Genomic DNA, 25675 nt, shown 5'->3' with positions numbered 1-25675 from the left:
TTTTTTTTTTTTTTTTTTTTTAAATCTTCTTATCATCTGATCTGATCTGATGATCGGCATCGCATGCATACTATATATACACTGTACTGTAGGTAGCAGAGAGGATGCATATATACAGAATGGAATGAATGAAATTTTACGGGAATTGAAGGGGAGCGTTTTAGGCGCGCATAGCGTGGCTCCATCGGATCGACAGTAATGCAATCATTAATGTTTGATATGATAGTGCCACGCTGCGTGCGTCTGAAACACACACTCTCCAATATTTCTCCATGCATCCATCTTTTGCTCCATCTCTCTTCCAATTCTTCGGATTTGCAGACTCAAGAGGTGTACGTACTCTGATCTGATCTGCTATAATTTGCTTGGTTATTAGTTTAATATATACATCATATCGTGATAATTGATGTAATTAAAGTTTGCTTTTAAGTTGGTTTTTTCATGCATGCATGTGTTTTGGACATATTTGCACCTTATGTTTCTTCTTGTAATTTGGGTAGACAGATCGATTGGATCCAGTAAATGATTATGAAAGCCCGAATCGTGATTAATAACTTCATGTTATTAATTTGTGAATCACACCAAAAAAGATCAATTATACTAAAAATATTTTATATAATTGGTTCAGACTTTAAAAAATAAGTAATAATTAAGCTTATAATTTTTTTATATGAGAATTACTAGTATGTTTTAAGTAGTCACTTTTTTAAAGCATACCACTCAATCACAGGATAACTCACCATTATAGTTAGTCTATTATCCAACATTATGTTTAAGGGCAAAAGGTCCCAACTTCTTCTAAATCACACGTCTCTTTTGCTTTAAAGTACTTCCAATTAAATGGGATAGAATTTTTTTTTTAAACAATTTTTTAAAACTGTTAACTAGTTCCCATGTTTGATTGGTGACCAATACTTGTATCATTTTCAAATCAACGCGGGATGGATGGGGACCCATTCCCACCCCGTCTAATTTTGTTGTAATCATTATATCATTTAATTTATAGGCAACCTATACTAGTTTACTTCAATTTGATAACTAGGATCACAATGATGACTTTACTCAAAATGTACTATTTAGGTTGCAGTTGTGGAGTTTTCAATAAATAAAAAATATATATTTAGTATTTCAATTATACAAAATTTAACGTTTACTCAAATAACAATATTTTTTTTCTATATGAGTCGAATTATTATTTAAGAGTCTTATTATATGGACTCCTAATGTTTATTTCTTTACTTTTACTCTCTTATGTGATAAACAATGATAAAGTTAATTTATTGTAGTTTATAATATCATAAAACTATATATATAATATTTATACATGTATGTAGCAGAGCAGCAAGAAAATAACAGAATTATAGTCCATGTGTTATAAGAGTTAGTTAAATTTCCAAGGTCAATAATATAATTAATTAATTAGTCAATGGATGGCACGACTAGCGGGCAAATAAAGTTTATAATTAGAATCAATTGGTCAACCCCCTTGATTCACGTCATTGGATTCAATGCAACCAAAAATCATTGTTTATTACAATCTTATATTATCTCACCTTCTTTATTATTTTCAGCCCGGTCAATTTACATTAATATTAAACTTTGGTATATGTTTTTATACTTTTTAATCTATACTAAAATTTTCTCCCTTTTAACTTTTAAGTCTTCAATGACCTTGAAGACCAGAAATTACATAAATCAAGACTATGTATCCCTCTCAAATTTCACAGTAAAAAGATGGTGAATTTCATACAGAGATTTAGAGAACTTGTGAAATTTCATGTGTAATTTTTGAATGAACGCTTTTATTACAAAATTAACAATATTAATTTTTTTACCTAATAAAGTCGATTTATATTGTAAAGTATATAAATTTGATTATAGTGTATTATTCTAATGAATGAAAAAACTCATTTAATATTTACTCTCAACGCCATTGTGTGGTCTGATCTCTATTATAGGCATTAATAATTTTAGTTGGGATGTACTTATGCACATAAATGTACAATTTGGTGTAGAGTCTAAAATTTGATTGACTCAATTTATTTTGTAGCAGGTTCACAAAATCTCAAATATAGCTTGACAAAATCGAAAACATAGACTACAAAATTTTAAATAAATAATGAGGGATAATGACAGATAAATTATTAAAGTATTTATAGCGAAATTATTATATCCCTGAGCACATTCGAGAATGTTATACGTAAAAGAAAATAACAGTAATTTGTAATTATTAATTACATAAAAAATTTCAGTCAAAAACACTGTTCTCTGTCGAAGAGAGCTTATTTCGTTATTTGTTTTGTTTTTGTTATTGTCATTTTCTTAGCTAATTTGACGTGAACGTACAGAAAGAAAAAACGAGAGAGTCTCCAATGGTGGCATGGACCAGTTAGAAACGAAGCATCCCTCAAATTCACACAATCTCTTTTCTTTCGCATTAGGTTTCAATTCGAAATAGCTTCTGAAATCTTTCAACACGTCTTGCATTTTTTTCCCCCTTTTCTCTCCCTATATATAAATATATATACGCGCAACTCTGTTTTGGTGCGTGGTTATACATACGTCTGCAAGATGAAGACATCTCTAAGGAAACTGCGAGGATTTGCCGCGCTTCGACATGATAGAAGAGAACGGAAGCTCCGATCCTTCACTCAGGAAGATGAGTTGGCTCAGGCTAATCAGGTTTTTGTTTTCCTCCTTTCATTTTGGTTTTGTTTTATTTCTGCCGAATGTGTAGATGAAGCGTTGGTTGGATGATTTAAAACTGATTTGTTTTGCCTTGTAATTGGGGCTAATTTTTGTGTTTTTCCTCTAATCATTGTATTTTGTTCATGCTCATTCATAATTATTGTGTCTTCTTTAAATAGTACTCTGTATAAGTGGGATTTGCCTGTAATCACTGTTGTGATAATCAGTAAAGTTCAATAGATTGACGCTAGTGGAACTATGATGTGCCTCTTGACTCTTGAGAGTTAATTATCAGCTAGAAATGATGGCACTTTCCATGATTGGTCTCACATTGGGAACAATGGAACTTTCAGCGTTTGCTTCTGTGTCCTCAGCTCTTCATGTTTCCAGTAAACTTGTGGTCCTTGTGGATATGCCTTTTTAATTTTAAAGTTCACTAGCCTTTTGATCTATTGTTTGGACTTATTGTCTAATAATTTAATTTAATGTTATATCAATCAGTGCAACTTTACTTGTTCTATCTGATTGTAGTGCTGTACACCCTTAGTCTAATTGTCTTAGAGAGATGCCTTCTCTTATCTTCAGGATATGCAAGACACGAGAGACTGCTATGAAAAATTGCTTTCTGCGGCTGCAGCAACAGCAAACAGTGCATATGGTAAATTTCGTATTGTTCGATTATCTTGTTCAATTCGAGCGTGTTATATCTCAATGAGAGAGTAGGAAGATTGGTTACAAGGCACATATTAGCTTTTTACAGTCCCCCCTTCCTTTTATCTGATATTTAATCTAGTTTTTGTATGTCAGCTAGTAAAGAAAGCTCAGATTTTGGTCAACTTAATGTTTTTTATGAATTGCACCAGGACCTGAAATATATTTCTTACCATACTCTGTGTTCTCTCATCATGACATTTACTTCTTCTGTTGCAGTTTTTTAGAAATTTACTTCATAAATCTGTCTATTTTCAGAATTTTCAGAGTCACTAGGGGAAATGGGTGACTGTCTTCTTGAAAAGACAGCATTGGTTGACGACCAAGAAAGTGGTAAGAAGTCTTTTCATGAGATTATTGAGGAAAAATTGAAAGTATTTTATTTTATGCTTGGCAGGAGGTAATAGTCATCAACTTTAAGAATTGATACAATGCATGCATTATTTTCCAGTTTAGGCTATGTTTCTAGAGTGGATTATTTTTCTGTCATGCAATATGCATTTCAAACTCTTTGTCCAAAAGATGCACGCATGTCATATTACTTTTGCATTCTAATTTCATTTTCCTGAAATGTTGAGCTATTTCTGTTATGATACAGGTAAAGTGTTACTCATGCTGGGAAAGGTTCAATTTCAACTCCAGAAACTTTTAGATAATTATGTGAGCATTCAAACTTGTGTGAAATAGTATAGATTTCTTTACCTCTAATTTTCCCACCAGTGATTCTGTATTCTGTTTTCAGCGGTCCCATATTTCTCAAACAATCACAGCACCATCAGAGTCCCTCCTCCATGAACTAAACATAGTTGAGGTCTGTTTCCATTCTCAATCTGGTTTTTCTTGTATTTCCATGATCCGGAAACTTCAGAAATTGGTTCTTTTTCATTGTGCAGGACATGAAGAAGCAATGTGATGGAAAAAGGTCCAAACTATTTCAGTTTTAACCTTACCTATAATATCCTGCATGTAAATGCTGTCTTACTTTGGTTTATGGATCTTTAGAGAAGCATACGATCACTTGATCCAAAAATATAGAGAGAAAGGAAAACTAAGGGGAACAAAAGGAGAGTGTTTTTCTTCACACAAGCTGCAAGCAGCTTACGATGAGTATGATAATGGAGCAAATGTTTTTGTACTTCGAATGAAGTCTCTCAGGCAAGGGCAATCCCTCAGTCTTCTAACACAGGCTTCTCGACATCATGCTGCTCAGGTTCCTCCTGTTACATATTAACTAATACTGAGTATCACTTTTTATTAGACCTTTCAAGAATAATGTTGGATGATTATTCATGTCGTCTCTCACATTCCTTGAAAAACAGTTGTCTTTCTTTAGGAAGGCAGTCAAATATCTTGAGGAGATAGAACCACATGTCAAATTGGTAACTGAACTGCAACATATTGATTACCCGTTTAGCGGACTTGGGGATGACAGCTGGGATGATACTGTAGATGATGATAATGACGGATATGATACTTATGAATCTAAAGATGAATCTGGATCAGATGATGATGGTGAGCTGAGTTTTGATCATGGACAGAGTGACCAGGAATATGTGTCAACCAAATCAATGGAGGTGAGACTTGTACTTATTTTGGTTCTGCTATAGAATAACACTCGATTATTATTAAAGAGCAGGCATTTATCAATTGCTGTTTCTATAGCTGAAATTGTGTAGATGAACATTTCAATTAAGGAATGATCCAACTCTAGTATTATAATTATAACATCATGGGTTTCTGGTGAATGGCTTTGGTTGCATGGGTTTGCGTATAGTTAAAGGGAGCCCTGTTCTCTGGACTGATTATGTCATGTTGGAGCAATAGAGAAGGGTTATAATTCTTAGTAAATTTAGTATGTGCTTGTTTTCCATAGGCTACAACAGATGTCAAAGGAGATGGTCATGCAGACTGCTTTATTCATCACATGTTAACTAGAGAGGTTTATTAGTATGACATATTTTCTTTTATGGTTTTCATCTCAAAGAATGACAAGTCTGGTGGCATCTTCTGACATAATGAAATAAAGCATGGATATGAATCCTTGTACAACCTCTGACCAATTACTTTTCCTTCATGGTTGCAAAATATTTCTGCAGTTGGATGGCAGTGATGTTACATTTCCTCAAGTTGCTAAAGCAGATTCAGCAAAGGTAAAGAACCTTCTTGCTTCTCTTTTTGCTTTTCCACTTTTCAGCATTCTTTCTTCTTTATGTGCAGATAATTTGTTGGGTTAATATAATCTCTAGCAGCAGAATTCAGTTCATAAATTAATTTTTCTCCAAATATGGCAAGCAGATTATTCCTTGCTATCTGAACTACACTATTATGTTTATGCTTTGGATTTATGGTCATGTTTTTTATGCGTGAATATGTGCAGGAAAATCTAAGAAGAAGTATTGGTGGGGTCTCTTTTGCTTTCCGCAGAGAGAATCAAGCAAGCAGCAAATCTGCACCACTCTTGGCTGAATTGAAATTTGATAACACTGATCGTGCTATGCAAATGGGTTCCTCACCATCATACAAGATTCACTCCTATGTGTTACCCACACCAGTTGAGAAAGAAAGTAGAGTTTCATTCAAACCAGACACTGAAGCTCCTCAAATAAGACGAACCAGCTTGAGTAAATCTACAGAAAATTTGTGGCATTCATCTCCTTTGGATATAAACAAGTACGAAAAGCTTGGGGCTACTGATAAGGTATCTGAACATACGATCTTTAATTCTCAATCTGTGCTGAAAGAGAGCAACAACAATTCAAAGTCCAGCCGGTTAGTGTCAGAAGGCCATTCCTTACCACGACTTGATCCATTTTCTGCATCCGATGCTAAAAAGCTTAAAAGACAAGCCTATTCTGGACCCTTGACTGAAAAAACATGGCCAAACAATCCATCCTTTTCTACTAGTGGTCCAATGCTCTCTACAGGGTACCCTCAGCGATTTTCTGGATCTCTCTTGCGACCCCAGCCTTCATCAACGCCAAAGTTTGCTTCACTTTCTTCTTCTCCACCATTCATGTCATCATCACCTAAAATTAGTGAGCTGCACGAGTTACCAAGACCGCCATCCAATTTATCTTCTTCCCCAACACCACCCTCAAATCTTGTTGCTCATTCAGGGCCGCTGGCTTCTAAGGGCCCAGGGCTTTCTCCTACAAATAGGACAGCATCTACACTCCCCGTGCCTCCTACAGCTTTTCCTCGTAGTTATTCAATACCAACCAGAGGCGAAACTGAAACAGCATTGCGTGCATCTAAGCCTGTAATAGATGTTCCTTCATCTCCTTCAGTTTCACAGCCCTTGTCAAACATACAACAACCTACACCTCCTGCTTCCTGAGCTTTTATATCAAGTGAAAGGTACCCAAGACAACCCTCATGGGCTTTAAATAAGTTCTCCATCACAGACACACAAACATAGTTCCATTTGCTTTTCTGTTCTTAGTTTATTTCTGTAACTGGGTGTACTTCTTCTGGTCAGTGGAAGCTCATGCAGAGAGATTTTGTAATGCAACCCAAAGTGGGGTTAGATAGCATAGGACTTAGGGGCATGGTTCTTCTTTCTTGGGGTTCAGTTTCAGGCTCATAGCTATATACATACATACATACTGTACAAAGTGTGCCACCCGGAAAGAGAATAAGTCTATTTTGTCTTGTTTGAATTAGTGACTTTGCTGAAAACATGTTCTTGAATATCATAACTTATATTCCTTTGATTTTTTCTAAAACCATGGAGTACTGTACTTAATAATCATCCAAAATAGTTTTATTTTTGTGGCTTGTCCATCATTTACTCCCCATCTTAGCTCCAAGAATCTCAGGATGAGATTGCATACTAAAAACTCTGCTGAGGTTATGCTATTCAGGTGACCTAATGACCCAAATATCATCAACCCTTATGTTATTATTCAGGCTAAGGTTTAAGCCTTCTTCCACAACTTGTTACATGGAGAAACAAGACAAGACCAACGGCTCCTGCGTGTTGGTGTGATCTAGAATACGAATTATTATTCTCTATATATAAACAGTAATAGCATTTTACATTTACATGTGAGAACTTGAACACAACAAGCATTTTATGTATCACTCACTGAGCAAATAACGCACTTCAATATAACTCAATATAGCTCGGGATTAGTTCTGTACCATATTTAACAAAAACTTATGTAAAGAACACAGCTGGAAAGTATATCAGTTCATCAACCAGAAAAGAATACTTAATACTACTATGTATGGAGTGGCAAATACAATGGAATACGGACAGCAATTGCTTATCGATCAGCCAGGTAGTGCAAAACTTAGTTCTTTCCATTGCGGAGGGTCCATCACTATACAAGGATCAGACTTCTCAAAGTCGGCAACCTGCACAAAACAATCAAGTGTTAACTGCAAGTTCCGGAAATGGTGTGTATGGCATGGGAATCATATTCATAGTTAACAAAAGCTTCTCACTTTCTCTTTGCAGCTTGGACAGTAGTGATATTTATGCCAAAGGCAATCCATTGAGGGGCAGAGAAAGCAAACCCCAAGCATCATTGGCATCATACACCCAACACAAGCTGCCAAACTTGGTTTCGACCTGCAGTGTGGATAAAACCAAAGGTGGACGGACATGCATGTTAGGTGGAAACAATACATAATCACAACATATTACAAATTGAAAAAGAACCAAAGGCAGGCATGGATGTCCAATTACACAAAATAGCCCCTTTAAAGCACCATATGTAGAACTACATCTTTCCTGCAAAAATGCTATAAGACCAGACCAACACACTGCTCCTCCCCTCCTAGTCCTGGAGCATGATCGGAGGTTTGCAGTCATTGCCAACAAGTCACCGTGGAAACAACCATTTTTATAATCTGAAAGGGGAACACTGAACTGCCCACAACCTACAGTTGCAAGACAGGCACTGGAGGCTGTGCCAGTGGCAAAATTCCCTTATCCATTTGAGACTCCTAATTTTTAGCTAGGGTTTGAGAAGCCTATATAAACTCTTTAATCCGTTAGAAGAGCTTGAGGAATGCAATGTATCTGCAGCTTCTATGCCTACATTTGACAGATTCCTTCTCTTCTTTGATTCATATGGCCATATTTTAAATCTAAACATGATGTAAACTTGCTTATCTTTGTTTTACAATCTGCCCTGCCATAATTTCTCTTGATCTCACTTTTTAAGATACAATTAAGGATTCCAGACCAGCAACAGCTATCCACTCATAATTGAAATCTTGCCATTGCTTATTGAATCCAAAAATTCAGTCTTGGAAGTAAGAAATGATGAGAAAAGCAAAGAGTCCATCAAGCCAACATCTTTCTACATATCTATCAGATTAAGCAGAAGAAAGAAAAGCCTGGCGAACGAAATAATCTAATTTGCACAGAAATTAAAGGTCAAGTTGGGAAAACAAATCAGGGAAATTAAACAAAAGAAGGAGAGGGGAAGGGAATTACTTGACAAGGGTAAGTCCAGAATTGCCACAGTGGATGCAGTTGAAGGGTGCGGGAGTGTCGCGATACATAGTCTGCTGAATCGGAATTCCCTTGGGGTCTCCGACGATGGCGTTGGGAGGGATGACGCCAGCTTGGTAAGGGTTTTGTTGAACAAAGTACTGCTGCTGCTGCGGCGGCGCCTGATAGGCCGGATTATAGGGGATTCCGATAGCTGGTTCCTCGCTCTTCGACATTGCATACAATTCAATTCAATCCAGGAAGATGAGAAGATCTCTCTCCGTGGCGCGTACTATAAAACCAAATGCCTTGCCGCGTAGGCGTAGGAAGCTTCCTTCCTTCCGTCAAAATTTCCACCTTCTAGAAAACTGTTGACGTTTGACTTTAATGTCGGAGTACGTGGCATCTCCAATTTTATTTTATTTTTTTAATTTTGAAGAATAAGAAATTGGGTTCTTGCGGGAGGTGTGATTTTTGGTCTGAAAATATGAGATCTGCTTGAAGAAAAAGATGCGCATTGTTTGCACGTTCAGCGCAATCTGCGTGCCCAGTGCATGCACCTCTAAGCACGTAAAATCTTCTGTATTTGTTTGTCAAACTTGCTTTTTTTTTTCTTTCCTCTCGTATTCTCTTTCATAGTCACACTCGCAAAAATTCCTTAAAAACTACAACTATTTGAGGACACTCTAAGAGCATCCATAGCAATGAATAATTTGGGGTTATTGGTACAGTGATTGCCTTGTTGGAGGAGAGAGATGCAAGGAAAGAGAAGAAAATGAAGCTTTTGCAAGAAATGGTTCTTGGTACAATAATTCTATGCCAAGAAAATAATTCACCTGAGACGCATCAGGCGCAACAAGCGCGCATGACATTCTTTTTTTTTTTTTTTTTTTTTTAAATCAGATTTGTTTAAATTTTTTTTTTATCTCTCCTTCCATTTTCTCTTTCCATTAATAAGGATGCTCTACGAAACCAACTTGGAAGCATGCATGTTTTAGACGGATGAATACAAATCGGGTAAAATTAGGGTTGATAGCATAAATTTGTATTTTAGTTTTTGTATTTGAAGTTTTAAATTTTTAAGTTGTAACATGTACTGTAATTTGTATTTTATAACTTGTAAGTTTAGTTCACTAAAAACTAGTTTAGTTTGAAGTTTTTATTTTTTATTATTTCAATTCGAACAAAATCAAAATCCAAAAAAAATGGATCAAACCCAAAAAATTAATATCCGATGTGATTAATAATTAAAAATGAACAAATTAAATAAAATATTAATAATACAAATAAAAAATCAAACAAAATTAAATTGTCCAAACCCGTGCACGGGCCACCGGGCTAGTTGATGGGCTTGATGCCCCTGAAAGGCAATAATGAGCAATTGATCAGGTGTGGGAAAGTATAGTAGAAGAACGTAAGTGAGTGGATAGAGTGGTACTAAACCTTATCATCGCGTGTGAGGAAGCAGACATAGAGAAATTATCACCTACCTATCTATCTACCAGGATGAGTAAGTAGTGACTCATTTGCTTTTCTTATTCTCTTCTTTGATAAGCTCAGCACTGAGATCAGATCATATCAGAGCAGAGCATGAGTCACCAACACCAACACCATCACGGTCCTCCCCCGCCGCCACACCCTCACCATCCTCATCCTCCTCCGTCGCAACCGCACCATCCACCGCCTCATCCCCATCATCCACCGCCTCCTCCTCACCATCACCACCACGAGCGAGATGGCTGCTGTTCATGGTACTGTCAGTGTTTTACTTTCTTTCTTTCACCAGATCAGATTATATTGCACTCACTTCAATTCACAATAATATAATCTTCAATTCCTCAGCTCCTTAATTTCATCACTAACTAACGTAACTCACTTTTTATTTTCATGAAATCCCATCCTATCTTCATTCGCAGTTCCATTCTCTGACCACTGTCGTCCAACTCTGGTATGTCATCTTGCTATTGCCATACTTCACGTCAGATCAACCTCATTTGTTATTATTATTTACAACTAAATAATGATAAATGTGAAATGTAAATTACTTGCATTATTAAGTGTTATTTAAATGATTACACTTTTAATTTAAGTAATTTTATTTTACTTGCACTCAACGTGTTATTTCAATTCATTCTAAAATTCGAGTTATTTATAAAAATGCATTGCATTTAATATATATATATATATAATTTGTTAGATCTTTTCAAATGGATAGATCAGATGTGATTAATTAGTTCTAGTTCTAATGTAAACAGTATCTTATAAATTTAATTCAACCATTCATCAATTATTGGACTTAGTTATTAATTTAGTCCCTACCTATCAATAATTATTACTAAATTTAGTCTGATCTGATCTAGTTGTAAATGGACTTCAATTTTTTAGTTTTCATGGGCTAAAATTATACTCCGTAGTAATTGAAAGAATCAAACTAAATTTGCAATTGCATAAGTAAACTAAATTTATAACTTGATAATAATTAAAAAGCACTGTATCATACTAGACTCCGATGGTAAATCAATTCACATATATATAGCTTCACCTCCGTCTCCATTATATATATATTGGGTTAATTACATTTAAAAGAAGTTAAGTTAATTGTGTTGTTTTGCAGTTTGGCTTCTCCATCTCTGATCTGTACTGTTACATTGTTGTTGGAGTTGGGTGCTACCGCTTTTTAGCAGACCAATCAAATAAATATATCTTGTAATCCCCCCCTATGTATGTATGTTAATATTATATTATTAGCGTATCATATCAGAGTACGTACTTACGACATTGGATCAGAGTATGTATGATATGCATATATGCATGTATGTGCCGAAATTAGTATTTTGAATTCATTGAAATAACGTACTTACGTACACAATTGCTCACAGAGTGCATTATATTCCTCAGATCAGTAAAAAATTTCTAATTTTTTAAATATAGTGAACCTAATCCTTTGAGTTATGTTAGAGGTAAACTCTAGCTCGTAACATGCTACTAATTTAACCCCATATGTAATATGTTGAGGTTGAGTCCATGCATGCATGGTCTAATGGTCTTGCGTTGACTCTATGGGCGGCCTCAACCTCAAGTGGGTGGGCAATTGCACCCTACCCCTTGGCTGGCTTGGTATTTTAATTAGTTGAGTTAATCTCACACCTTGGGTCAATTAATTGTTGGGGAAAATGTAAGTCAATAAATAATATTGTGGCTCCCAACTTCTCAATTCTTTAGTCAAGATTTAATATTCACTACAAAGTGATAAATGGTTAAGACCTTTTCATAATATGTGAGCTTAATTACTTGGGTATGTCATCCACTATTTAAAGAATGTTATTTTTTTAGTTTATGAAATCATATATTTCATGTCTGAGATTGTATGATATATTTCATGTCTCTTTATTACTCTGATGTGTAAGTTTTAATCCATGTTCTGAGGGCAAAGAGATCGTGATTGATGTGCTAACTTTCGAGGGTGATGCTATTGTTATGAGCTTACACTGATAGTGGCGAAAATAAAAATTTAATAATACCATTTTCTTTGAGACTCATTTGATGAAAATGATTTATCATTTATTTCATGTTAAGAAATCAAAATTGAGATCGAGTCCATATACTTTGTAAAAAATGAATAATTACCAAGGAAGAAATTTTGAACATTGATTGGCGTTGAAGAATGAGCACTTGAACATCGTGGACGAAAGTTGTGCGGCGTGAGTGGCGGTGGTTGAGTTTCGGCGAAAAATTGACAAAAAATCTTTCAGTTTTTTTTTTTTTGCAAAAAATTAACAAAAAATCTTTTGGAATTTTTTTCAGCAAGAAGTTGACTGAAAAGCTACCAAAAAGATATTTTTACAAAAAAAAAATAATAAATAATAATTGTGGATCAAAATTGTAAAATTTGAAAGTCGTGGATCAATTCTTATACGGGCTATTTCAGTATGAGGGCCATCCCCGCGTGAAGATAATAAACATGGCCAGCGCCTAACCTGATATTGCCACTATAACCGTGGAATAAAAAAAAAAAAAAACAAATAAAAAAGTCGCGGTGGCTAGGGTAGAGTCGCACTTTAAGCTTATCGTGTGAGTTTCCAAGAAAAAAAAAAAAAAAAAAAAAAAAAAGCTTATCGTGTGATGAAATAAAGAGGAGAAACGGTGAGCTACTTACTTACGTACCTACCTAACCACCTGAAGCTTGGTTTCTCTTCACCTAATCACCTCTTTCTTGCTTCATCGTTTTCCTCAAACACCAAGATCCATGAGTCACCACCATCATCACCACCACGCTCCTCCTCCTCCGCCACCACACCCACACCACCACCACCACCCTCCTCCGCCGCCACACGTACACCACCATCCTCCGCCGCCACCACCGCACCATCCCCACGGCTATCAAGGTTACTTCCATCCGCCGCCTCCTGCCGTCATCCACCACCACCGTCACGAACCAGATGGCTGCTGTTCATGGTATGCCATTTTTTTTTATACCCGATTGTAGTTGTGATTTGTAACTCCACAATCTAATCTTATATTCCTCTGCTCCTTTCATCACTAATTCACTCCCTTTTTTTTTATTTTCATGAAATCCCAGTTCGATTCTCTGATCACCGCAACTCTCCTCCAAGTCTGCAGCTTGGTATGTCATCTTTCTATTGCCACACTCTTTTGCTAATTTTTAATTCTTAATTTCATTTCTTTTTAAATTTCCTATTCTGTATTTGATGCCTTATCTTTTATCAGTTTATGTAATAATTAAAAGCACATATTTTTCTTACTCCATCTGCAAAATCTTTACATGTTCGGATGATTAATTAGGTTCAATTCGGATGAAATTATTCGAACTTTTGGTTGGGTTTAGGTATATCCCAAATTGCAAGACTTCTCTTTCTTTCTTTTTTTTTTTTTTTTTTTTTTTAATTACTATTATTTGACCAGTATTATCTCTGGCAATTAAGAATACCCATAGATTCAGCATTCCATACATACACCCAAGGTTGGGGGTTATTCTGTAGTTACATTGTTGTAGAAGATTAGGTTATTATTTCCATAGATGTTGACACTTTCCTTGGAACCATAGATAAAGATAACCTATCATATCTTGCCACACTAGAGAGTAAAAAGTGAGGGAGTAAGAAATGGGAGTCCCATGTAATAGAACTCAACTCAAAATTAATCATTGGTTTGAGAAAACCCAAATTGTGATGTTTTTAGCTGTATTTCTTGTTCAAAAAAAAAGTGTGAATATTTCATTATATTCAAATGTAATGTTGACTCCACTCATGGTAATCATTTGTAAAGAAGGGTGCATGAGTTGAGTTGGGGCTCGCAGTGCAGAGAGTTGAATCCACTCATGCTTTTTAACAGTGGATTCATCGACTATAAATTTAGTCTGATCTAGTTGTAAATGGACTTAATTGTAAATGTTGTACTTTTCATGGGCTAAAATTATAGTAATTGAAAGAATCCAACTAAATTTGCAATTGCATCAGTAAATTAAACTAAATTTATAACTTGATAACAATTAAAAAAGTATCATATTAGACTTCGATGGTAAATCAAATCACATATATATAGCTTCCATCTCCATTATATTGGCTTGATTACATTTAAAAGAAGTTAAGTTAATTGTGTTGTTTTGCAGTTTGGCTTCTCCATCTCTGATCCGTACTGTTGTTGTTGGAGTTGGTTGCTACCGCTTTTTAGCAGACCAATCAAATATATCAAACTTATCTTGTAATCCGATCCCTCCTATGTATGTTAATATTATTAGCGTATCATATCAGAGTACGTACCTACGGCATTGGAGTATGTATGATATGCATATATGCATGTACCCAATTTAGTATTTTGAGTTCATTCAAATAACATACACAATTGTTCACGGAGTGCATTATATTCCTCGGTAATAAATCTCCAACTTTCTAAATATGATAATTTTTTTAAAACACAGTGAACCTAATCTTTTGAGTTATGTTAGAGGTAAACTCTAGCTCGGAGCCTCGGAACATGCTACTAATTAACCCAATTGTTATGCTATGGATTCGGGTATATGTTCACAATTTTAGAACTCTATATTTACAATTTTAGAATTTTATATTCACAATTATAGAACTCTATATTCACAATTTCATAATTCTATATTCAATAGTATAACAAAATTTTTGAATTTATATAACAAAATTGTGAATATTGAGTAACGTAATTTTGTATATTGATATTTAAAATTGTGAACATAGAATTCAAAAATTGTGAACATGAAATATAAAAATTGTGACGTGGACCCGGTTCCACCCATAGCTTAATTTGCCTAATTAACCCTATATGTCTTGCATTGACTCTATGGGCTGCCTCAACCCTGAAGTGGACGGACAATTGCACGGCAATTTATATCGTGGATTGTGCACTCCGATTCAAAACGACGTCATTTTGATTTTTTTTAATTAACGATTTTTTCGTTTCTTGTTCGGTTTTAACTTATAAGATGAGTTCTGTGTATTTTGTGATAATATTCTGTGCATTCTGAAGTGACAATCTGTGTATTATAGTCATTGATTCTGTGCATTCTAGTATGTAATTTTGTACATTATTGATTTTCAATACCATACCTCATGGAACATAAGAGATAATACTTAGGCTTATATTTTGGGCATCCTTTTCATTGATTCTGTGTATTCTAGTATGTAATTATGTACATTATTGATTTTCAATATCATACCTCATTAAACAGCAGAGATAATACTTAGGCTAATAATTCTATGTATTCAATTCATAAATTCTATGTATTCTGGTATATGATTCTGTGTATTCTGGTATATAATTCTTTACATTATTGATTTCGAATACCATACCTCATGAAATAGTAATGCTAATACTTAGGCTATTGATTCTGTGTATTCTATTAAATGATATGAGTATTCTTTTATATACTTCTATACATTAATTATCTAATTTTTTATACTTAATGTTATTGCGGTATTGGAAACCAATAATGCACAAAATTATATACTAGAATACACATAAACACTAGATAGAATACACAGAATCACGATCTTAAGTATTAGCATTCCTGTTTAATGAGATATGGTATTGAAATTACTAATGTACAAAATTATATACTAGAATACACATAAACACTCAATAGAATACACAAAATCACTACCCTAAGTATTAGCATTCTTGTTTCATGAGATATGGTATTGAAATTACTAATGTACAGAATTATATACTAGAATACACATAAACACTCAATAGAATACACACAATCACTACCCTAAGTATTAACGTTCATGTTTCATGAGATATGGTATTGAAATTACTAATGTACAGAATTGTATAATAGAATACACATAAACACTCAATAGAATACACAGAATTACACATAAAAGAAATTGGACGGATGGAATAGTGTCCGTCGCGCATCAACTCCCACTAACTTAGTTAAACAACGTCGTTTCGGACCAGGATTCACAGTGCACTGTAGACCCTGGTCCACGATATAACAATTGCAATTGCACCCTAACCATTGACTGACTTGGTATTTTAATTAGTTAAGTTAATCTCACACCTTGGGTCAATTATTTTTCGGAAAAATGTAAGTCAATAAATAATAGGGAAAATTGCATTTTTCGTCCCTAAGTTATAAGGTAATTGTAGAATTCGTCCCTGAATTATGGTAATACTCACTTTTCGTCCCTAAGTTATCATTGGCGTTGCACTTTTCGTCCCTGAGTTATTCAAATTGCAAATTTCGTCCCTAAGTTATTATTACGTTGCACTTTTCGTCCCTAGTTTAAGTGTGCAAACTTCGGTAAATTTTCGTTTAAAAATTTTTTATTCGAACTTTTCCGGTTCAGCACCAATTTTTTTAACGATGTTTACTGAAAAAGTTCGAATAAAAAAATTTTAAACAAAAGTTTATCGAAGTTTGCACACTTAAGTTAGGGATGAAAAGTGCAACGTAATGATAACTTAGGGATGAAATTTGCAATTTAAATAACTCAGGGACAAAAAATGCAACGCAAATGATAACTTAGGGATGAAAAGTGAGTATTACCATAACTTAGAAATAAATTCTACAATTACCCTATAGCTTAAGGACGAAAAATGCAATTTTCTCTAAATAATATTATCATCTCAATCTCTTTGATGCTTTAGTCAAGGTTTAATATTCACCATGTGATAATAAGTAGCTAAGACCTTTTTATAGTACGTGGGCTTAATTGTTTGGCATCCACCATTTAAAGAATGTTATTCCGTCAAACACCTTGTACTCTAGTGACACTCGGTTTACACTTTCACATGTAAAGGAGTGGGTTCAAGCCTCAAATTTTACACCCAATTTTGTATTTTCTTATTTAAATTTTTAATGATGATAATTTTTGGTACTCATTTGATAAAGATAATTTATTATTTATTATCACATTAAGAAATCAAAATTGAGAGTTTATGTAAGTAAAACTTGATGAAAAAGAAATGGATAATTATGAAGGAAGAATTTTTGAAGATTGATTGGCGTTGAAGAATGAGCAGTTGAGCATCGTGGACGAAAGTTGTACGGCGTGAGTGGCGGTGGGTAGAGTAGAGTCGCACTTTAAGCTTATCGTGTGATGAAATAAAGAGGAGAAACGGTGAGCTTCTTACCTACCTACCTAACCACCTCTTTCTTGCTTCATCGATCGTTTTCCTCAAACCTCACCGTAACACCATGAGTCACCACCACCATCACCATGACGCTCCTCCTCCTCCGCCACCACACCCACACCCTCACCACCCTCCGCCGCCGCCACCGCACCATCCCCCCGGCTATCAGGATTACTTCAATCCACCGCCGCCGCCGCCTCCTGCCGTCGTCCACCACCACCGTCACGAGCCAGATGGCTGTTGTTCATGGTATGCCAGTTTTTTTTTTTTTTTACCCGATTGTAGTTGTGATCTTATCTTCCTCTGCTCCTTTCATCACTAATTCACTCCCTTTTTTTTTATTTTCATGAAATCCCAGTTCGATTCTCTGATCACCGCAACTCTCCTCCAAGTCTGCAGCTTGGTATGTCATCTTTCTATTGCCACACTCTTTTGCTAATTTTTAATTCTTAATTTCATTTCTTTTTAAATTTCCTATTCTGTATTTGATGCCTTATCTTTTATGTAATAATTAAAAGCCTATATCTTTCTTACTCCATCTGCAAAATCTTTGCATGTTCGGATGATTAATTAGGTTCAATTCGGATGAAATTATTCTGACTTTTGGTTGAGTTTAGGTATATCCCAAATTGCAACACTTTTTTTTTTTTAAATACTATTATTTGACCAGTATTATCTGGCAATTAAGAATACCTTCCACTTGCAAGCAAGGCTCCCCTTATTTGCAGTCAATGGTAAACTACACTTTTGCTGGCATGGTTCATATTGCAGCTGATTCTATGTATAGAATAGATGCCCATAGATTTAGCATTCCATACATACACCCAAGGTTGGGGGGCTATTATATAGTTACGTTGTTGTAGAAGATTAGGTGATTGACACCCCTACAGTTTGGTTTGAGAAAACTCAAAATTAACCATTGGCTTGAGAAAACCCAAACCCAAATTGTGAAGCCAATTCAAGGTGGACAAAACATGAAGAAATGGATCAAAGTACAGGTTAAGTGTGAAGTTTTTAGCTGTTCAAGTAGTACAGTTCAGACTTGGTGAATATTTCATTATATTCAAATGTAATATTGACTCCATGCATGGTAATCATTTGTGAGTTGAGTTGGGGCTCGTAGTGCAGAGAGTGAGCTGCTGCACAGACCCTAATTAAACCCGAAACTAAAAAGAATGAATTTGCCTTGAAATGCTGTTTCTGACAAAGAAAATCAACTGGTTATTGATAATTGGGACACTGTAGTTTATTATCAATCTATGGTTATATCTTTATGAATACTCTTTGCATTTGCAATGGTCAATGGAAAAACTGCCTCAAGCTTCTTATTAATGCTTTGAGGGTAACTCGTATAAATTAAATCTGATATCAGCTTCTATCTTTATTGGCTTACAGTTAAAACATTTGTTTTTTGCATGCAGTAGTTTAACTGCTGTCTGTTGTTGGGTGCTACTGCTTTTTAACAGTGGATTCATCGACTACATATTGCGGTTAGTCGTCATCATCCGAACCATCGATCCATCCATATCAAATTTATTATGCTGTAATCCCTATGTAGGTTAGAACTTAGTACAAGAATAATACTGTACTGTTGTATCAGACAAAGTATGGCATTTGAGCATTGCCTATGTATGACATGTACCCAATTTAGTATGTTGTGTTTGCTGACATAACTATAGTGCTGGGATGATTTTATATATATGTTCAATAAAAAAAATGTTATTATGCCCATGTTCCCTGCTTTGCTTTGCACCCCTTCTCTTCTCCGTTCTCAGTTTGAGACTGCCAGACAGGGGAACCAGAGAAAGGAACTAGTATTAGTACATGGGTAACACTTGAGACCGTCTCTAAGGTCTCAATCCGTGAGATGGTCAAATCTTTGATTAATGGTTCTAATCATTTATCACATTAATCAAAGATCCGACATCTCTCATGGATTGAAACCCGTGAAATGGTCTCACATAAAACACAACACATATGTTGTAATTTAATTTAATGATAAATAATGTGTGCCATTTTGATGACCATGTTTAAAATATGTCCCACCTATCTAGGCTTACAACTTACCTAAGAGAAGGGGTTTTTGAATGGTCTCTTCCTCTTGCCAAGGAAACTTCTCACCTTTCTTTCTTTAATTGAAAAATGTTACGTGGGACAGGATATGAATAAGATTGCACTTGTATCATTTTGTAACTAGCTAATCTACCTGCCATGAATTGAAGTGTGTCTGCAATATATATGAGAAATTCATACATTCAACGTAACATGATATAAAATGTTAGTCATATATATATATATATATATATATATATATATATATATAAACTTACGGATTATTATTATTATTTGGTTTTCAAACTCTTAGTGATTAAGAAACAGCTGCGCAAAGTCTCACATCAAATTTGATGTGATTGAATACATTTAAAAAAAAAAAAAAAGAGTATTACTCAATATTCACAACATCGTCCATTTGTAGGTATGTGAAACTAAAAAACAATAACACCCATGTGAGATGGTCCTGCTCTGTACGTATTGCAGTCACAAGAGAAGAATGCACGCAGTTGGACACTTGGACTAGGATTGTTACACGAAACATAGGATTGAAATGTCTGTCAAAGTTCAATTTCATGAAATCCAAAAATGTTGGGCAGATGCCTGTGAAGAATTAAGTCCAGCACTAAGTGGTTAGGGGATTGTTGGGTGGAGACATGAAAAACTAAGTCCAACCGTCTGCTTCTCGAAAATGTGGTTGTATAAAGTTAAGAAATAAAGTTGCACATTGATTACTAATTATAGCTTTTGATGTAGTGGTAAGAACTTGAATTGATCTTAGCAAGTAGTATCAAATGGTGTAATGGTAAGCGCTTGATATCAAGGCTGAGAATTGTCCTTATAAAGTTACACCTTTACTACTAGTTATATCTTTGTTGGCATAGTGGTAAACGTTTGATCTAAAGTTACATCTTCACTACTAGTTATATCTTTGACATAGTGAGACTAGTTATATCTTTGACATAGTGAAATTGATTTTTGAGGAGCTGAGCCATAAGAAATTAAATATGATTATTTTGATGACGATATATTGAAATATTATTATTCGGTATATATCAGTTGGATCTAATTAAGTGATTTGCAATATTAACTATATTATTAATTAGTGTCTATGTTAACGTTGCATTGTGTGACATGCATGGATGCGCAATAATATTGTTGTGAGGATTAATTAAGATATTTAAAAGTTAAGAGTGGTTGGGGGAGGTTGTCATATTATTTGAGATGTGGGGTAAGATAGAGATGCATGTAACACGAGGCCACAGTTGGATGGACTGCCTGCCATGCTATATCGTACCACAAATTAATATGGGCCAACCCAATCAATTCAAATCGATTGACGATTAGTTTAATAACCACAAGATTTTAAATTCGATCCAAATTGTAGTCATCATGACTTATAGATTTTCTTAATTAAATCAGTTTGAACAACCTAGATTGATTTACTCCTTTATAACTAAGGTTACAAGTAAGAATTTACCGGATGCACACTCTCCTCAGTAAAAAATTAATATCTATAGTACCTGTTCGTATTGAAAATGAAAGTTGAGAAAAACAAGAGTGGCTCAGCAAACTTGTAGGACTGGTGTTTATTATTTACTATATATATATATAATCTGTGTACAGCTCAGATCAGTTTATCTGATCTATCTGACTTGAACAATTAATTGCTAAGGTGTGTTGGTTGAGATAGCTGGGAAAAGAAGCTTCCACGGCCATTATTTATTTATAAGCTCCTCAGCTGGATCCATATATTTTTGCTCAAAACTTTACTGCCATACTTAGCTTAACGCCAGGCTAGGCCAGCATGAGTTATCAGCAAGTTCCATATGAGGCACCTGGACCTGGCTATGAAGAACCGCCGCCGACTCACGTCCACCATCACCACCACCACCAATATCCACAAGCAGAAGAAGGGCCTCCGCCGCCGGGGTATTATGAACCTTCGCCGCCACCGCCTCCTCTCGTAGAGGCCCCCGAGGACGACGAGCACCACGGTTTCTGTTCGTGTTTGAAACGCTGGTATACATCGTATCTATCACACTAATTCCTTTCCTTTATTTTAATTATACTCTCAAAATAATAGATGGTGTTTAGTTGGAGACTTTTACATCTTACTACTATGACTCTATGAGGGAATGAAATCCTTCATCGGAAACACACTCATAATTTTTTTGTAATTACTAAAGAATTTGAATCCAATAAATAAGTGGACAAACAGACGTAATATAATAGATGGGATATCAAAATTAAACCTATAGTAGAATGCAAAAGTTCTAAACCAAACACACCCTAAGTTTGATATATGGATTCATTATATATATTGGGTTATGCATGGGTCATATAATTAACAGTATATACCATGATTGTCGTATGCAGTTTGAGTTGTCTTCTTTGCTGCTGGTGCTGCTAGGCAACGCCGCCGCATATATATATGCATCAACCAATTCAATATATATTGTGATTGTATTTGTCGTGTATGTACTTTAATTCGGAACAGCTCGTGTGGAATCGCATCAATCCTCCTAATAAATTATTGTATCATCACTTTAATTTGCTTGTACTGCTGCTAAAGTTATATTGTACTGTGTTACATTCTTCTAATTACTTTTACTGAAATAATTATAATTTGTTTTATATATATTCCAAATTTAATTTTTAATTGAATCAAAAAACTTGTAACTTCATGATATGAGAGTCATGTACGACCTAGCTACCCACTCGACTATTCTTTCAAGGAAAAATAAATAAATATAAAAGCCGAATTACAACATTATTATTATATATAGGTCCAATATATAGTTGGAATGGGCGACAATAGGGGACCTATGGCACGGTATTACATTAAAAACACTGAATTCTAGAGAGGATGTTGGGAATGGCTATTCGTGATATGGCACGGTAAGCTGCCTGAGTTAAATGTACGCCGTCCCAGTGTACGTATTGAGGTGGGTTTGGACAGGAAATCACGCCTGGGGACCCACATCCCCTGTTTCTATCATAGTTATATTTCCCTCCACCGCTCCCGCAGCAGGTCGTCTGTAACCTTTTTCGGTCGAACCCTACACCACACACAATAATTATATTCCATCAATATAATTATGGAACGATCCTGAAAAAAATGATATATATATGATTGAAATTAAAAGTGATTGAAAAATGACGAACCAAGCAAAGGCGCGCGACCAAGAAACGATTGGAAGGCTGCGTAGTAATCGGCGTAAAGGATGACGGCATCTGAAAATTCCTTTCTAAGCGATGCCAAAGCTTGTTGGAGATGGTTGTTTCTGAAGACGGTAAGGTTGTTGATGCTGCGCAGACATCCTAGTTCATCGTAATCCTCAGGATCCTCGGTCCCGAGTTGACTCAACAGATTAGGAAAACATCCTAACGGAAAAGTCCCAGGTACTACAATACGCCTGCCACCCAGCTGGATAACTTCCTGTACGTTAATGGTTGGTTAATTGGGACACAAAAAAAAAAAAAAAAGAAAAAAAGAGTACAGTACAGTGATTAAATATAGGTGCATACTCTGACAGCATTGACAATAGCGGTAGTTATGTCGGGCACGAGCGCCGCGGCCACATCTTGAATGGTTTTTCCTTGTAGTAACGCGTAAGTTATGTCATTTCGTCCAATCTCACCAACAAAAAACAGACTTGTCTTCACCCTGTCTGACGGGGCGGAGGAGGTGGAGAGGTAAGTTTTGAACCAGTTGATCTGTCCGCTAAGAGGGACGAGAATACTTGGGACAACAACACCCTTTTGTGCTAGGAAACCAATATCGAGTGCAGTACTACCGGCCACCGCGAAATTCACACCGTTACTGAAGGAAGCATTCTTGTCCAAGTACGGGTTTAACAAGGGGAGCCCAACAGCTCCAGCTGCATGCTTTGCCAAATTAATAATAAACATATATACATACATGCATCATGCATGCATGCATAAAACTGAATATTGAATTGAAGTTGATAATTACATTCTTTCTTATCCGCAAAAGGCAAATTAAAGCCCCTCTAATGACAAAGTGTAAAGTTAAATTTTGTAAAGAAAGTACAAGATAGGTAATAACAAGAAAAGATGTTCCTTTGAACAAAAAAAAAAAAAAAGATGTTCTATTTATATTAATAGCTCCTCCGTAACAGCCCCACGAAATGGGTGGGCGGTTACGGTCACATTTGACCAGGCCTTGGCTGGCTCAGCTAGGCTCAAGGTGCTCGCGGACCTCTTGCTCGGGGTCAACCTTGGCCCCTTGGGACCTCAGGGTTGACTATGGGTCCACCTTGGGGTTGACTACAAAGTCAGCCGGCCTATACGTTTCAAGTTAGTTTGGCCCACTCTTAGGTCAGTTTGCTTCGAACATTTCTCTAATATATCTCACTCTCATTTCAAGAGTCCCCACCTCAAAGAATGTGAATACATAAATCATAGTAACTCAATAATTCATTAGGTGAAAAGATATAAGTATTTAATACATACTAGTTAGGAGTTACCCCACAACAAGATCTAAATTGCTTAATTATATTAGTGCAGCTAGCTGGATATATAAGTCAACGATAAGGAGGTCGGGTAGTTACGGTGTAAAATATAGAACTTAAAAATGACAAAGTGTAAAGTTGAATTGTGTAAAGAGAGTACAATCTATCATTAATAACAAAGAAAGATGTTCTAATTATACTAATATATCCTCCGTAACGGCCCCGTGTAAAATGGGTGGGCGGTTACAGTCTTCTTTGACCAAGTCTTGGCTGGCTCAGCCAAGCTCGAGGTCACTCCTGCCGAGCTTGAGGCCCTCACCAACCTCTTGCTCAGGGTTGACTATGGGGTCGGCCTTAAGGCTAACTACAGGGTCAATTCAAGTTAGCTTGTTCCGAATTGACTTGACCCACTTCTAAGTTGATTTGTTCCAAATTCATCATTAATATATTTATCACTTTCGTTTCAAGAGTCCCCACCTCAGAAGAATGAGAATACATAAAAGTTCATTAGGTGAAAAGATACAAGAAGTCACCCATATACATATATATATATATATATATATATATATATATATATATATATATATTACTTAATTATATGAGTAGTGCAGGTAGGTGGATATATGCTTACCAATAAAGTCAACGATAAGGAGGCCATCGGACCAGCGGCCGGTAGGCCTGCCGGGGAAAGTTATACCATAGGGAAGACGAGCAGCAGGCAGGGTTGGACCAATGGCACCCACTCGTATCAAGTTTCCGGTGTCGGAGAGGGAAGCACCAAACTGGTATATGCTACGGAATGGACATACTATTGTTTGGTTCTCGACACCAGAAGCTGCCGCATAAACCAGTAGAAAACATAGGATACACCAGTTTAAGGTTAAGGATGATAAACCCATAAGGCGGAGCAGGATGTACCCACTGCGGTGTTTGCTTTAATTTATAGATGGAGAATTTGAGACGATATGATGCCATTCTTTACTATTTTTTTTTTTTGAGTGTACCCTTATGGAAATTTTATATATTGAGCAATAAATATACTATGGGTGAATGGGTTATATTAATTATGTAAAAATATTACAACTTGATGAGACATTTCGGGATGGGGTGCAATTATGTTCTCGTTATTGGTTAGGAAATTGATTAGCTGTGGTTTACGCGGCAATTGACTAGTCTTCACTAATATATTTTTTTCAACATCAAATACACTCAATCCTGAAAATTGAAAATACTAATTCATAATATAATGCCATTTAAATCACTAATATGAACAAAAAATCAAACAAAAATTTAAAATCACTAATTCAAATTAAAAAAAATAAATTACCAACATAAGATGGAATGCTATTTTGGTGGAAAATGCGGGTGAAGAGTGATCTGAGGTTGGTGGTTTGAATCCTGCTGGGCTCCTTTCTTCTTTCGTCCGTTTAATTTCCTCGGCCTTCTTCTTTCTTTCTTTTGTTTTTTTCTTTTTTAAATCTTTTTTCTTCCTTTTCTTCTCCTTCATTCGTCTTTCTTTCTTTGTAATGTTATTTTGTTCATATTATTATTATTATTATTACAATTTTTATTGCGTAGTCACTCTTGTATCCTTTATACTTAATCAATAAAATGGTTTTGTTTCCTAAAAAGAAACGTTTTATGAGTATTTTTAGTTGCAATTACAAAATTC

General features: G+C 35.4%; 3 protein-coding genes and 4 long non-coding RNA genes across 7 annotated transcripts; 5 read left to right on the top strand and 2 right to left on the bottom strand.

Annotated features, from left to right (window-relative positions):
* Nucleotides 1–2313: 2313 nt before the first annotated feature.
* Nucleotides 2314–7124, top strand: LOC116019490 (uncharacterized protein At2g33490-like). The gene is made up of 10 exons (XM_031259713.1): nt 2314–2682; nt 3274–3346; nt 3658–3732; nt 3998–4059; nt 4142–4210; nt 4293–4321; nt 4402–4609; nt 4719–4973; nt 5496–5549; nt 5777–7124. The coding sequence occupies exons 1-10, from the start codon at nt 2572–2574 to the stop codon at nt 6734–6736; spliced, it is 1896 nt and encodes a 631-aa protein (XP_031115573.1). The 5' UTR covers nt 2314–2571; the 3' UTR covers nt 6737–7124.
* A 260-nt stretch (nt 7125–7384) lies between these two features.
* Nucleotides 7385–9123, bottom strand: LOC116019491 (GSH-induced LITAF domain protein). The gene is made up of 3 exons (XM_031259714.1): nt 8849–9123; nt 7849–7975; nt 7385–7758 (listed from the first exon to the last, which is right to left on the bottom strand). The coding sequence occupies exons 1-3, from the start codon at nt 9079–9081 to the stop codon at nt 7675–7677; spliced, it is 444 nt and encodes a 147-aa protein (XP_031115574.1). The 5' UTR covers nt 9082–9123; the 3' UTR covers nt 7385–7674.
* A 1181-nt stretch (nt 9124–10304) lies between these two features.
* LOC116019651 lies at nt 10305–11721 on the top strand. Its single transcript, XR_004098746.1, has 3 exons — nt 10305–10596; nt 10762–10793; nt 11460–11721. It is a non-coding gene; the product is annotated as an uncharacterized LOC116019651 (long non-coding RNA).
* A 1241-nt stretch (nt 11722–12962) lies between these two features.
* On the top strand, nt 12963–14759 carry LOC116019652. The gene is made up of 3 exons (XR_004098747.1): nt 12963–13300; nt 13425–13469; nt 14475–14759. It is a non-coding gene; the product is annotated as an uncharacterized LOC116019652 (long non-coding RNA).
* Nucleotides 14760–17344: 2585 nt separating this feature from the next.
* LOC116019650 lies at nt 17345–19204 on the top strand. Its single transcript, XR_004098745.1, has 3 exons — nt 17345–17722; nt 17832–17876; nt 18895–19204. It is a non-coding gene; the product is annotated as an uncharacterized LOC116019650 (long non-coding RNA).
* Nucleotides 19205–21172: 1968 nt separating this feature from the next.
* Nucleotides 21173–22166, top strand: LOC116020761. The gene is made up of 2 exons (XR_004098838.1): nt 21173–21547; nt 21905–22166. It is a non-coding gene; the product is annotated as an uncharacterized LOC116020761 (long non-coding RNA).
* A 90-nt stretch (nt 22167–22256) lies between these two features.
* On the bottom strand, nt 22257–24936 carry LOC116020929 (acetylajmalan esterase-like). Its single transcript, XM_031261500.1, has 4 exons — nt 24635–24936; nt 23057–23409; nt 22694–22967; nt 22257–22587 (listed from the first exon to the last, which is right to left on the bottom strand). Exons 1-4 carry the CDS (start codon nt 24900–24902, stop codon nt 22370–22372), a joined length of 1113 nt encoding a protein of 370 aa, XP_031117360.1. The 5' UTR covers nt 24903–24936; the 3' UTR covers nt 22257–22369.
* Between the last annotated feature and the right edge of the window lie 739 nt (nt 24937–25675).

Source organism: Ipomoea triloba, chromosome 5 (assembly GCF_003576645.1).
Source record: "Ipomoea triloba cultivar NCNSP0323 chromosome 5, ASM357664v1".
Lineage (NCBI taxonomy): Eukaryota > Viridiplantae > Streptophyta > Magnoliopsida > Solanales > Convolvulaceae > Ipomoea > Ipomoea triloba.
Note: the sequence above shows the minus strand (reverse complement) of the source record. Positions and strands in the feature narration are given on the sequence as shown.